The following is a 13,213-nucleotide window of genomic DNA, read 5'->3' on the forward strand; positions in this document are numbered from 1 at the left end:
GGCATGCTTTCCCGACAGGTCGTGGGAGGACCACACATGTTATCGAGTGACTCCCAAATTTACATTAATATGATAGTTATTATATAAATATTTGCCCATAAAAGCGTTTCCACCGACGTTTTTCGCATAATTCCTTTTACCGAGACAAAAAGATCCCACCTTGTCTAGCCTATTTTGTTTTGTCGCCATTTGTAAAGTTAAATGATAAATGTTTAGGCAATATTGAAGAGTTAGGCTCTAGGTGCGCGAAGAATAGCCACTCGGATTGGAGAGGAGGCACAGCTCATGTTAAACTCTCCTGAATGACTGGTCCTGCCAGGAGTATACGTGGCCACATTATTATAGGACGACTTGGGAGAATGATGTGATCTGCAACAGACGGCGCATCTCAGTATCAGAAGTAAAAATACAGCCAGACTGGCCTGCTAACTAATCCAAATGGAATGAAACATTCAAATCACACGTCTTTTGTGCCGTTATTCAAATTACATTTTCACTGCAGCCTAGAGTACACTTTTGTACACACTTGAAAACAATAATTCTAGGTATGGTAATTGTATTGTCTTTAAACAAGATCAATAGAGGAGTGATCCGCCAGCATTGAAGTGAAAGCACCCTGATTAGCTTTCTCCTTGTCTCTGTATCTCTCCGGAGCAGCGTTCTAATTTCTCTCTCTCTCTCTCTCTTTCTTTCTCTCTCTTTCTTTCTTTCTTTCTTTCTTTCTTACTCTCTCTCTCCCGCAAGCACGCACATGCACACACACACGCGCGCATTTACTCCCTCTCTCCCTCCCTCTCTTCTGCCTATATAACTGAGGGAGGTAGCGAGGCGTGGGACCAGTATTTAGAGCTGCCTTGATTTTGTTTGATATTCTAAATGTGCCCCACTTCAGAAATATGACCATATTTCTTTGTTTTCTGGTTGAGAGCTGGTTGCGTGGCAGCAGCAGCAGCAGCAGTCACTGGTGATATTATAGGCATTATGCTTGTGCTAGCAGCATCACTATCATCCTGATGAGAAGAGGAGTCTGGCTGCCAGGCCTGAGCTAGGGAAGCAGTGAGAGGTATTAGGAGGTGCCAGCGAAGTGTGACTGGAGCAGGCCAGCCAGAAAGGCAGCCAGCCAGCCAGGCAGGCAGGAGTGGAGTTGTGAAGGAGAATTACTCTCTTCTCTTTCCTTCCTTGGCTGCAGCTAGACTGTGTTCCCCTCTAGTGGTTTCCCCATTACAGCTGAGCAGAGGTAGAGGCAGCACAGGGGGGAATGTCACCTTCATAAGCACTCACATAGCGGGAGCAGAGGGAAATACAATGACACAGAAAAGCCAGCAGGTTTACTCCATGCTGCTTGTGTGCTTGGCTACTTCAGGAAGTAGTGGTGTACAGTACGGTTGGTGGGGCAACGCAGGGAAAGAGACAAGACATTGCTCAGTAATTCTGCGTTGCACAAGCACACAGTGGTGTGAAGTGGGATAGTTGGGGATGGTATGTTACAGGCTGCAAGTAAGGGGTGTAGAAGAGATAGGATTCAGTATGCGTATGGGTGGGTTAGTAGTGTACAGTGTATTAAGGGGGTGTATGGGTGGGTTAGTAGTGTACAGTGTATTAAGGGGGTGTATGGGTGGGTTAGTAGTGTACAGTGTATTAAGGGGGTGTATGGGTGGGTTAGTAGTGTCCAGTGTATTAAGGGTGTATGGGTGGGTTAGTAGTGTCCAGTGTATTAAGGGGGTGTATGGGTGGGTTAGTAGTGTACAGTGTATACATTGGGTGTATGGGTGGGTTAGTAGTGTACAGTGTATTAAAGGGGTGTATGGGTGGGTTAGTAGTGTCCAGTGTATTAAGGGGGTATGGGAGGGTTAGTAGTGTCCAGTGTATTAAGGGGGTATGGCTGGGTTAGTAGTGTACAGTGTATTAAGGGGGTGTATGGGTGGGTTAGTAGTGTACAGTGTATTAAGGGGGTGTATGGGTGGGTTAGTAGTGTACAGTTTATTAAGGGGGTGTCTGGGTGGGTTAGTAGTGTCCAGTGTATTAAGGGGGTGTATGGGTGGGTTAGTAGTGTCCAGTGTATTAAGGGTTGTATGGGTGGGTTAGTAGTGTCCAGTGTATTAAGGGGGTGTATGGGTGGGTTAGTAGTGTCCAGTGTATTAAGGGGGTGTATGGGTGGGTTAGTAGTGTACAGTGTATTAAGGGGGTGTATGGGTGGGTTAGTAGTGTACAGTGTATTAAGGGGGTGTATGGGTGGGTTAGTAGTGTACAGTGTATTACGGGGGTGTATGGGTGGGTTAGTAGTGTACAGTGTATTAAGGGGGTGTATGGGTGGGTTAGTAGTGTACAGTGTATTAAGGGGGTGTATGGGTGGGTTAGTAGTGTCCAGTGTATACTACTAACCCACCCATATGGGTGGGTTAGTAGTGTACAGTGTATTAAGGGGGTGTCTGGGTGGGTTAGTAGTGTCCAGTGTATTAAGGGGGTGTATGGGTGGGTTAGTAGTGTCCAGTGTATTAAGGGGGTGTATGGGTGGGTTAGTAGTGTACAGTCTATTAAGGGGGTGTATGGGTGGGTTAGTAGTGTACAGTGTATTAAGGGGGGTGTATGGGTGGGTTAGTAGTGTACAGTGTATTAAGGGTTGTATGGGTGGGTTAGTTGTGTCCAGTGTATTAAGGGGGTATGGGTGGGTTAGTAGTGTACAGTTTATTAAGGGGGTATGGGTGGGTTAGTAGTGTACAGTGTATTAAGGGGGTGTATGGGTGGGTTAGTAGTGTACAGTGTATTAAGGGGGTGTATGGGTGGGTTAGTAGTGTCCAGTGTATTAAGGGTGTATGGGTGGGTTAGTAGTGTCCAGTGTATTAAGGAGGTGTATGGGTGGGTTAGTAGTGCACAGTGTATTAAGGGGGTGTATGGGTGGGTTAGTAGTGTACAGTGTATACATTGGGTGTGTGGGTGGGTTAGTAGTGTACAGTGTATTAAAGGGGTGTATGGGTGGGTTAGTAGTGTCCAGTGTATTAAGGGGGTATGGGAGGGTTAGTAGTGTCCAGTGTATTAAGGGGGTATGGGAGGGTTAGTAGTGTCCAGTGTATTAAGGGGGTATGGGTGGGTTAGTAGTGTACAGTGTATTAAGGGGGTGTATGGGTGGGTTAGTAGTGTACAGTGTATTAAGGGGGTGTATGGGTGGGTTAGTAGTGTACAGTGTATTAAGGGGGTGTCTGGGTGGGTTAGTAGTGTCCAGTGTATTAAGGGGGTGTATGGGTGGGTTAGTAGTGTACAGTCTATTAAGGGGGTGTATGGGTGGGTTAGTAGTGTACAGTGTATTAAGGGGGTGTATGGGTGGGTTAGTAGTGTACAGTGTATTAAGGGTTGTATGGGTGGGTTAGTTGTGTCCAGTGTATTAAGGGGGTATGGGTGGGTTAGTAGTGTACAGTTTATTAAGGGGGTATGGGTGGGTTAGTAGTGTACAGTGTATTAAGGGGGTGTATGGGTGGGTTAGTAGTGTACAGTGTATTAAGGGGGTGTATGGGTGGGTTAGTAGTGTCCAGTGTATTAAGGGTGTATGGGTGGGTTAGTAGTGTCCAGTGTATTAAGGAGGTGTATGGGTGGGTTAGTAGTGCACAGTGTATTAAGGGGGTGTATGGGTGGGTTAGTAGTGTACAGTGTATACATTGGGTGTGTGGGTGGGTTAGTAGTGTACAGTGTATTAAAGGGGTGTATGGGTGGGTTAGTAGTGTCCAGTGTATTAAGGGGGTATGGGAGGGTTAGTAGTGTCCAGTGTATTAAGGGGGTATGGGTGGGTTAGTAGTGTACAGTGTATTAAGGGGGTGTATGGGTGGGTTAGTAGTGTACAGTGTATTAAGGGGGTGTATGGGTGGGTTAGTAGTGTACAGTGTATTAAGGGGGTGTCTGGGTGGGTTAGTAGTGTCCAGTGTATTAAGGGGGTGTATGGGTGGGTTAGTAGTGTCCAGTGTATTAAGGGTTGTATGGGTGGGTTAGTAGTGTCCAGTGTATTAAGGGGGTGTATGGGTGGGTTAGTAGTGTACAGTGTATTAAGGGGGTGTATGGGTGGGTTAGTAGTGTACAGTTTATTAAGGGGGTGTCTGGGTGGGTTAGTAGTGTCCAGTGTATTAAGGGGGTGTATGGGTGGGTTAGTAGTGTCCAGTGTATTAAGGGTTGTATGGGTGGGTTAGTAGTGTCCAGTGTATTAAGGGGGTGTATGGGTGGGTTAGTAGTGTCCAGTGTATTAAGGGGGTGTATGGGTGGGTTAGTAGTGTACAGTGTATTAAGGGGGTGTATGGGTGGGTTAGTAGTGTACAGTGTATTAAGGGGGTGTATGGGTGGGTTAGTAGTGTACAGTGTATTAAGGGGGTGTATGGGCGGGTTAGTAGTGTACAGTGTATTAAGGGGGTGTATGGGTGGGTTAGTAGTGTACAGTGTATTACGGGTGTATGGGTGGGTTAGTAGTGTACAGTGTATTAAGGGGGTATGGGTGGGTTAGTAGTGTCCAGTGTATTAAGGGGGTATGGGTGGGTTAGTAGTGTACAGTGTATTAAGGGGGTATGGGTGGGTTAGTAGTGTACAGTGTATTTAAGGGGTGTATGGGTGGGTTAGTAGTGTACAGTGTATTAAGGGGGTGTATGGGTGGGTTAGTAGTGTCCAGCGTATTAAGGGGGTGTATGGGTGGGTTAGTAGTGTACAGTGTATTAAGGGGGTGTATGGGTGGGTTAGTAGTGTACAGTGTATTAAGGGGGTGTATGGGTGGGTTAGTAGTGTCCAGTGTATTAAGGCGGTGTATGGGTGGGTTAGTAGTGTCCAGTGTATTAAGGGGGTGTATGGGTGGGTTAGTAGTGTCCAGTGTATTAAGGGGGTGTATGGGTGGGTTAGTAGTGTACTGTGTATTAAGGGGGTGTATGGGTGGGTTAGTAGTGTACAGTGTATTAAGGGTTGTATGGGTGGGTTAGTTGTGTCCAGTGTATTAAGGGGGTATGGGTGGGTTAGTAGTGTACAGTTTATTAAGGGGGTATGGTTGGGTTAGTAGTGTACAGTGTATTAAGGGGGTGTATGGGTGGGTTAGTAGTGTACAGTGTATAAGGGGGTGTATGGGTGGGTTAGTAGTGTACAGTGTATTAAGGGGGTGTCTGGGTGGGTTAGTAGTGTCCAGTGTGTTAAGGGGGTGTATGGGCGGGTTAGTAGTGTCCAGTGTATTAAGGGGGTTATGGGTGGGTTTGTAGTGTCCAGTGTATTAAAGGGGTGTATGGGTGGGTTAGTAGTGTCCAGTGTATTAAGGGGGTATGGGTGGGTTAGTAGTGTCCAGTGTATTAAGGGGGTATGGGTGGGTTAGTAGTGTACAGTGTATTAAGGGGGTATGGCTGGGTTAGTAGTGTACAGTGTATTAAGGGGGTGTATGGGTGGGTTAGTAGTGTACAGTGTATTAAGGGGGTGTATGGGTGGGTTAGTAGTGTACAGTGTATTAAGGGGGTGTATGGGTGGGTTAGTAGTGTCCAGTGTATTAAGGGTGTATGGGTGGGTTAGTAGTGTCCAGTGTATTAAGGGGGTGTATGGGTGGGTTAGTAGTGTCCAGTGTATACATTGGGTGTATGGGTGGGTTAGTAGTGTACAGTGTATTAAAGGGGTGTATGGGTGGGTTAGTAGTGTCCAGTGTATTAAGGGGGTATGGGAGGGTTAGTAGTGTCCAGTGTATTAAGGGGGTGTATGGGTGGGTTAGTAGTGTCCAGTGTATTAAGGGGTGTATGGGTGGGTTAGTAGTGTCCAGTGTATTAAGGGGGTGTATGGGTGGGTTAGTAGTGTCCAGTGTATTAAGGGGGTGTATGGGTGGGTTAGTAGTGTACAGTGTATTAAGGGGGTGTATGGGCGGGTTAGTAGTGTCCAGTGTATTAAGGGGGTGTATGGGTGGGTTAGTAGTGTACAGTGTATTACGGGGGTATGGGTGGGTTAGTAGTGTACAGTGTATTAAGGGGTATGGGTGGGTTAGTAGTGTCCAGTGTATTAAGGGGGTATGGGTGGGTTAGTAGTGTACAGTGTATTAAGGGGGTATGGGTGGGTTAGTAGTGTACAGTGTATTAAGGGGTGTATGGGTGGGTTAGTAGTGTACAGTGTATTAAGGGGGTGTATGGGTGGGTTAGTAGTGTCCAGCGTATTAAGGGGGTGTATGGGTGGGTTAGTAGTGTACAGTGTATTAAGGGGGTGTATGGGTGGGTTAGTAGTGTACAGTGTATTAAGGGGGTGTATGTGTGGGTTAGTAGTGTCCAGTGTATTAAGGGGGTGTATGGGTGGGTTAGTAGTGTACAGTGTATTAAGGCGGTGTATGGGTGGGTTAGTAGTGTACAGTGTATTAAGGGGGTGTATGGGTGGGTTAGTAGTGTACAGTCTATTAAGGGGGTGTATGGGTGGGTTAGTAGTGTACAGTGTATTAAGGGGGTGTATGGGTGGGTTAGTAGTGTACAGTGTATTAAGGGTTGTATGGGTGGGTTAGTTGTGTCCAGTGTATTAAGGGGGTATGGGTGGGTTAGTAGTGTACAGTTTATTAAGGGGGTATGGGTGGGTTAGTAGTGTACAGTGTATTAAGGGGGTGTATGGGTGGGTTAGTAGTGTACAGTGTATTAAGGGGGTGTATGGGTGGGTTAGTAGTGTCCAGTGTATTAAGGGTGTATGGGTGGGTTAGTAGTGTCCAGTGTATTAAGGAGGTGTATGGGTGGGTTAGTAGTGCACAGTGTATTAAGGGGGTGTATGGGTGGGTTAGTAGTGTACAGTGTATTAAGGGGGTGTATGGGTGGGTTAGTAGTGTCCAGTGTATTAAGGGGGTGTATGGGTGGGTTAGTAGTGTCCAGTGTATTAAGGGGGTGTATGGGTGGGTTAGTAGTGTACAGTGTATTAAGGGGGTGTATGGGTGGGTTAGTAGTGTACAGTGTATTAAGGGTTGTATGGGTGGGTTAGTTGTGTCCAGTGTATTAAGGGGGTATGGGTGGGTTAGTAGTGTACAGTTTATTAAGGGGGTATGGGTGGGTTAGTAGTGTACAGTGTATTAAGGGGGTGTATGGGTGGGTTAGTAGTGTCCAGTGTATTAAGGGTGTATGGGTGGGTTAGTAGTGTCCAGTGTATTAAGGAGGTGTATGGGTGGGTTAGTAGTGCACAGTGTATTAAGGGTTGTATGGGTGGGTTAGTTGTGTCCAGTGTATTAAGGGGGTATGGGTGGGTTAGTAGTGTACAGTGTATTAAGGGGGTATGGGTGGGTTAGTAGTGTCCAGTGTATTAAGGGGGTATGGGTGGGTTAGCAGTGTACAGTGTATTAAGGGGGTATGGGTGGGTTAGTAGTGTACAGTGTATTAAGGGGGTGTATGGGTGGGTTAGTAGTGTACAGTGTATTAAGGGGGTGTATGGGTGGGTTAGTAGTGTCCAGCGTATTAAGGGGGTGTATGGGTGGGTTAGTAGTGTACAGTGTATTAAGGGGGTGTATGGGTGGGTTAGTAGTGTACAGTGTATTAAGGGGGTGTATGGGTGGGTTAGTAGTGTCCAGTGTATTAAGGGGGTGTATGGGTGGGTTAGTAGTGTACAGTGTATTAAGGGGGTGTATGGGTGGGTTAGTTGTGTCCAGTGTATTAAGGGGGTGTATGGGTGGGTTAGTAGTGTACAGTCTATTAAGGGGGTGTATGGGTGGGTTAGTAGTGTACAGTGTATTAAGGGGGTGTATGGGTGGGTTAGTAGTGTCCAGTGTATTAAGGGTTGTATGGGTGGGTTAGTTGTGTCCATTGTATTAAGGAGGTGTATGGGTGGGTTAGTAGTGCACAGTTTATTAAGGGGGTATGGGTGGGTTAGTAGTGTACAGTGTATTAATGGGGTGTATGGGTGGGTTAGTAGTGTCCAGTGTATTAAAGGGGTGTATGGGTGGGTTAGTAGTGTCCAGTGTATTAAGGGGGTGTATGGGTGGGTTAGTAGTGTACAGTGTATTAAGGGGGTGTATGGGTGGGTTAGTAGTGTCCAGTGTATTAAGGGGGTGTATGGGTGGGTTAGTAGTGTACAGTGTATTAAGGGGGTGTATGGGTGGGTTAGTAGTGTACAGTGTATTAAGGGGGTAGATAGGTGGGTTAGTAGTGTACAGTGTATTAAGGGAGTGTATGGGTCGGTTAGTAGTGTCCAGTGTATTAAGGGGGTGTATGGGTGGGTTAGTAGTGTACAGTGTATTAAGGGGGTGTATGGGTGGGTTAGTAGTGTACAGTGTATTAAGGGGGTGTATGGGTGGGTTAGTAGTGTACAGTGTGTGGTGGTGATGGGGAGGTGGAGGGGGCTGGCATGGTTGGTGTATTAAATATACTTATTTTTGTACATTTACATTTTAGTCATTTAGCAGACACTCTTATCCAGAGCGACTTACAGTTAGTGATATATATATATGATGCGGTGTAGATATATATATATATATATGATGCGGTGTAGATATATATATATATATATATATATATATATATATATATATATATATATGATGCGGTGTAGATATATATATATATATATATATATATATATATATGATGCGGTGTAGATATATACATATATATATATGATGCGGTGTAGATATATATATATATATGATGCGGTGTAGATATATATATATATATGATGCGGTGTAGATATATATATATATATATATATATATATATAGATGCGGTGTAGATATATATATATATATATGATGCGGTGTAGATATATACATATATATATGATGCGGTGTAGATATATACATATATATATGATGCGGTGTAGATATATACATATATATATGATGCGGTGTAGATATATATATATATATATATCTACACCGCATCATATATATATATATATCTACACCGCATCATATATATATATATATATATATATATTCTACACCGCATCATATATATATGTATATATCTACACCGCATCATATATATATATATATATATATATCTACACCGCATCATATATATATATATCTACACCGCATCATATATATATATATATCTACACCGCATCATATATATATGTATATATCTACACCGCATCATATATATATATATATATCTACACCGCATCATATATATATATATATATATATATATATATATATATATATATATCTACACCGCATGCGGCGTAGATATATACATATATATATGATGCGGTGTAGATATATACATATATATATGATGCGGTGTAGATATATATATATATATATATGATGCGGTGTAGATATATATATATATATATATATGATGCGGTGTAGATATATATATATATGATGCGGTGTAGATATATATATATATATATGATGCGGTGTAGATATATACATATATATATGATGCGGTGTAGATATATATATATATATATATATATATATGATGCGGTGTAGATATATATATATATATATGATGCGGTGTAGATATATATATATATATGATGCGGTGTAGATATATATATATATATATGATGCGGTGTAGATATATACATATATATATGATGCGGTGTAGATATATATAGGTGGGTCAGCAGGGTACGGTGTGGTGGTGTGCAGTGAGACGGGTGGTGGTGGGTAGGGGGGCTGGCGTGGCTGGCTGGCGTGGCTGGCTGGCTGGCGTGGCTGGTGGTAGTGGCTGGCTGGCTGGCTGGCTGGCTGGCTGGCTGGCCGTGGCTGGCTGGCTGGCGTGGCTGGCTGGCGTGGCTGGCTGGCTGGCGTGGCTGGTGGTAGTGGCTGTCTGGCTGGCTGGCTGGTGGTAGTGGCTGTCTGGCTGGCTGGCTGGTGGTAGTGGCTGTCTGGCTGACGTCTGTGTCTCCTCTCTCCCGGCAGTTCATGGCATCAAGTGGACTTGTAGCAACGGGAACAGCAGCTCTGGCTTCTCAGTGGAGCAGCTGGTGCAGCAGATTCTGGACAGCCACCAAACCAAGCCACCTCCCCGGACCCACAACTGCCTCTGCACGGGCACCCTGGGTAAGGGGGAGGGGATAGGGGGTAGATAGGGGCAGGAGAATAGGGGGTGAGAGAGAAAGGGGAGATGGGTATGACAGGTCAAAGGATAGAAGGCAGGGAGAAGGAGAAGAGGTTTAAGCTCATACATCATGCTCAGAGTGAATGTGAAAGTGTCAGGGTCATGGCTCTCTCGTTTTGGATTGATAAAAGTTCAAATAGTATCAAAAGGAACACCAATCAATCAAATGATTACTTGAATTACAATTCCTTGGATAATTACATGTGTTTCCAGGTGATTTGTTTAGGTACAAAAGTACAGGCAGTATTCTTATTGGTATTGTATGAATTCTGATGAGCTGTTGTAACAAGTCATTCAAAGCCTTCCCACAGAATTAGTTTGTGTCACCGAGATTCACTGTACCCTTCTACATTCTTTCTAGATGATTTATGACTTCTGCTGTATCTAATGCTATCTCTTAGTAAGCTCTCCTTCCTCCCTCTAACAGGCGCAGGGAGCAGCGTGCATCACAAGTGCAACAGCGCCAAACACCGCATCATCTCCCCCAAGGTGGACCCCCGTGGAGGCTACAGCAGTGGTCACTCTGAGGTCCAGAACAACGACGTGTCTGAGGGCAAGACCGAGCACAGCAGCCATGGAGGAGGGGGAGGAGCAGGGAAGAGCTCAGGGGGAGGAGGGGGTAGCGCCAGAGAGAAACGCAACGGCAAGGTCCACAAGCCTGTTCTCCTGCACCAGAACAGCACAGAGGTGTCCTCTACCAACCAGGTGGAGGTCCCAGACACCACCCAGAACTCCCCTGTGTCCATCAGCAGTGGCCTGAACAGCGACCCAGACATGGCTGACAGTCCCGTGGTGACGGGCTTGGGCCACGTAGCCGCCGTTATGTCCCAGAGTGTCTTCATGTCCGAGGTGACCGGAGACCCCGTCTACAGCATGTCCCCCACAGGGGGCCCCAACACACACCTCATTGGCCCCGATGCAGCCTCCCAGGGCCTGGTGCTGTCCGGTGTTGTGGCAGACAGCCACAAGTTTGCCTTCCCCAGCGGAGGAGCTAGGGAGGTTCCCGGGTTGGCGGGGGGAGCAGACGGGCTGTCCATGCTGTCTGCAGCCGGGGTGTCTGAAGAGCTGGTCCTATCCAGCAGTCTGGATAACGGAGGCATGAAGATACCTGAGACCACCATGAACTTCGACCCTGACTGCTTTCTCAACAACCCCAAGCAGGGCCAAACCTATGGGGGCAGCAGGCTGAAGGGGGACGGCAGCTCCTCCTCCTCCTCCTCTTCCTCCAACGGCACCAATAGCAGCATGCAGCGCTCTCCCTCCATGTCAGACTCTGGATACAGCTTCAACTCTGCTCTGGTGAAGAACATTAAGACAGAAGACATGTCCTTTGAGCAGCAGCTGGCCACCGAGCAGGGATACCAGGTGGGGGTGGTGGTGAGCTGTGGAGGAGGTGTGTCTTGTTCCTCTGGGGCAGGTTCAGCACAGGGCACCCTCGGCCTGACCCCTGCAGGGTCTCTGCTGCCCTCTGGAGGAGGCCTGAGCCCCAGCACCACCCTGGAGCAGATGGACTTCAGTGCCATCGATGCCAAGCAGGACTACTCGTCCGGGGCTGGGTCAGTGAGCTATGGCCAGACTATGAACAGCCCCCACCTCTCCCACCAGAGCCACTCGCCCAGCTTCTTCCTCCAGGACAACCAGCAGCCCGGCCAGGCCCAACAGGGAAGGTCCTCCATGGCCCAGAAGACTCATCTGATGGAGCACAACTCCCACGACTCCACAGCCTACATGAGCCTGCAGGTGGTCAAGACGGACTCCCCTGGCAGCAACGGCCATCTCCACCACCACCAGAGCCACCAGGGCCAGCATAGGGCCAACTGCAACGGGGGCTCCCCCACCGAGGGGCCAGGGCAGGGGCCTGGGTCTCTCCAGCTCCTGCAGTACCAGGGGGGCTTCCCTGGGCTGGGGCCGGAGCATGAGGAGGTGGTGGGTCTGGAGCAGCCAGGCAGCGTGAGCTCAGGACAGGCCGGGGGAACAGAGAACGGAGAGGGTCTACTGAAGCCTGGGGATCACCTGCAGGCCTGTGGAGGAGGCAACCAAGAGGGAGGAGGTGCAGAGCACTACCTGCAGCAGGCCAATGACGGAGGAGGAAGTCAGGGAGGTGGAGGGAAAGGAGTGGCCATGCACAATGGAAATGGCGTCAACAATGACGGCAGCAACCGCTCCCAGCAACAGCAGCAGCTGCAGCCCCTCCTCCAGGGGGCTGGGATGGTCCAGGGCCTCTACAACACCGTGGGCCACCACCAGGGCCTGGGCGGAGCGGGCTCCAATGGGGTAGCAGGAGGGGGAGGCATGGAGATCAGCCTAGACCACTTTGACATCTCCTTCGGGAACCAGTTCTCTGACCTTATAAATGACTTCATCTCTGTGGACGGTAGTGGAGCCAACATGACGGCCGGAGGAGCCCTCTACACCCACCAGCTGGTGGGCAACCACGGCTCAGATGGCCAGGCCACACCTAGCGGAGCTCCTCAGCAGAACCAGGAGGACGGAGGGGTAGGAGGGGCCCGGGGGACAGGATACAGCCCCTCAGAGCTTTGTCTCCAGCCCTGCTGCAGCCCCCAGTCCCTTGGTGGAGGGGCCGGGGCCGGGGGTGCAGGGGTGGAGCCAGGCTCCCTGGCCTACATGCATGTTGCGGAGGTTGTGTCTGCAGCCGTGGCCCAGGGGGCTTTGGGTATGCTGCAGGCCACTGGGAGACTCTTCATCGTCACTGACTACTCCCCTGAGTGGTCCTACCCTGAGGTGAGCCTCCATCACACTGTTAGTGCATGTTCTCCTCCTTTAACTATCATTATACTCCAATTTAATTACTAAATAGTTTTATATTGTCATTTTAGTCAGACAGAATTTTTTTTACTCCTACCAACAAACATACAATCAACATAGTTTGAATTAACTGTAATATCACTGTTCAACCACCGGATGGCAGCTCAATAATGTAAATGTATGGAGAGCCTAAGTCTGTGTAACGTCAATGACACTGTTTCACCACAAGATGGCGACCACTTTGGTCAGTCAGAAAAATGGCTGTAAAATCACGGTCCAACCACAGGATGGCAGCCCAGTCAAATATAACACAGAGACAATACAAGTCTGTGTTATGTCAATGACACTGTTCACACATGAGATGGCAGCCCTTTCACTAGATTTCATGCAGTTTGAGGATACATAACTGTGTGATCATGTTATTCCTA

At 47.5% G+C, this 13,213-nt stretch overlaps 1 protein-coding gene across 6 annotated transcripts in view; it reads left to right on the top strand.

Annotated features, from left to right (window-relative positions):
- Positions 1-13,213, top strand: part of LOC106572392 (calmodulin-binding transcription activator 1) — a 600,679-nt gene that overhangs the window by 541,752 nt on the left and 45,714 nt on the right. For 5 of the 6 annotated variants that reach the window (XM_045696195.1, XM_014146507.2, XM_014146505.2 and 2 more), the window contains 2 exons: positions 9,821-9,961; positions 10,447-12,761. In XM_045696195.1, coding sequence (XP_045552151.1) covers positions 9,821-9,961; positions 10,447-12,761 — 2,456 coding nt within the window. The remainder of the gene's footprint in view (positions 1-9,820; positions 9,962-10,446; positions 12,762-13,213) is intronic. The other variant, XM_014146510.2, reaches the window with a different exon arrangement.

This window comes from Salmo salar, chromosome ssa15 (genome assembly GCF_905237065.1).
Source record: "Salmo salar chromosome ssa15, Ssal_v3.1, whole genome shotgun sequence".
Classification (NCBI taxonomy): domain Eukaryota; kingdom Metazoa; phylum Chordata; class Actinopteri; order Salmoniformes; family Salmonidae; genus Salmo; species Salmo salar.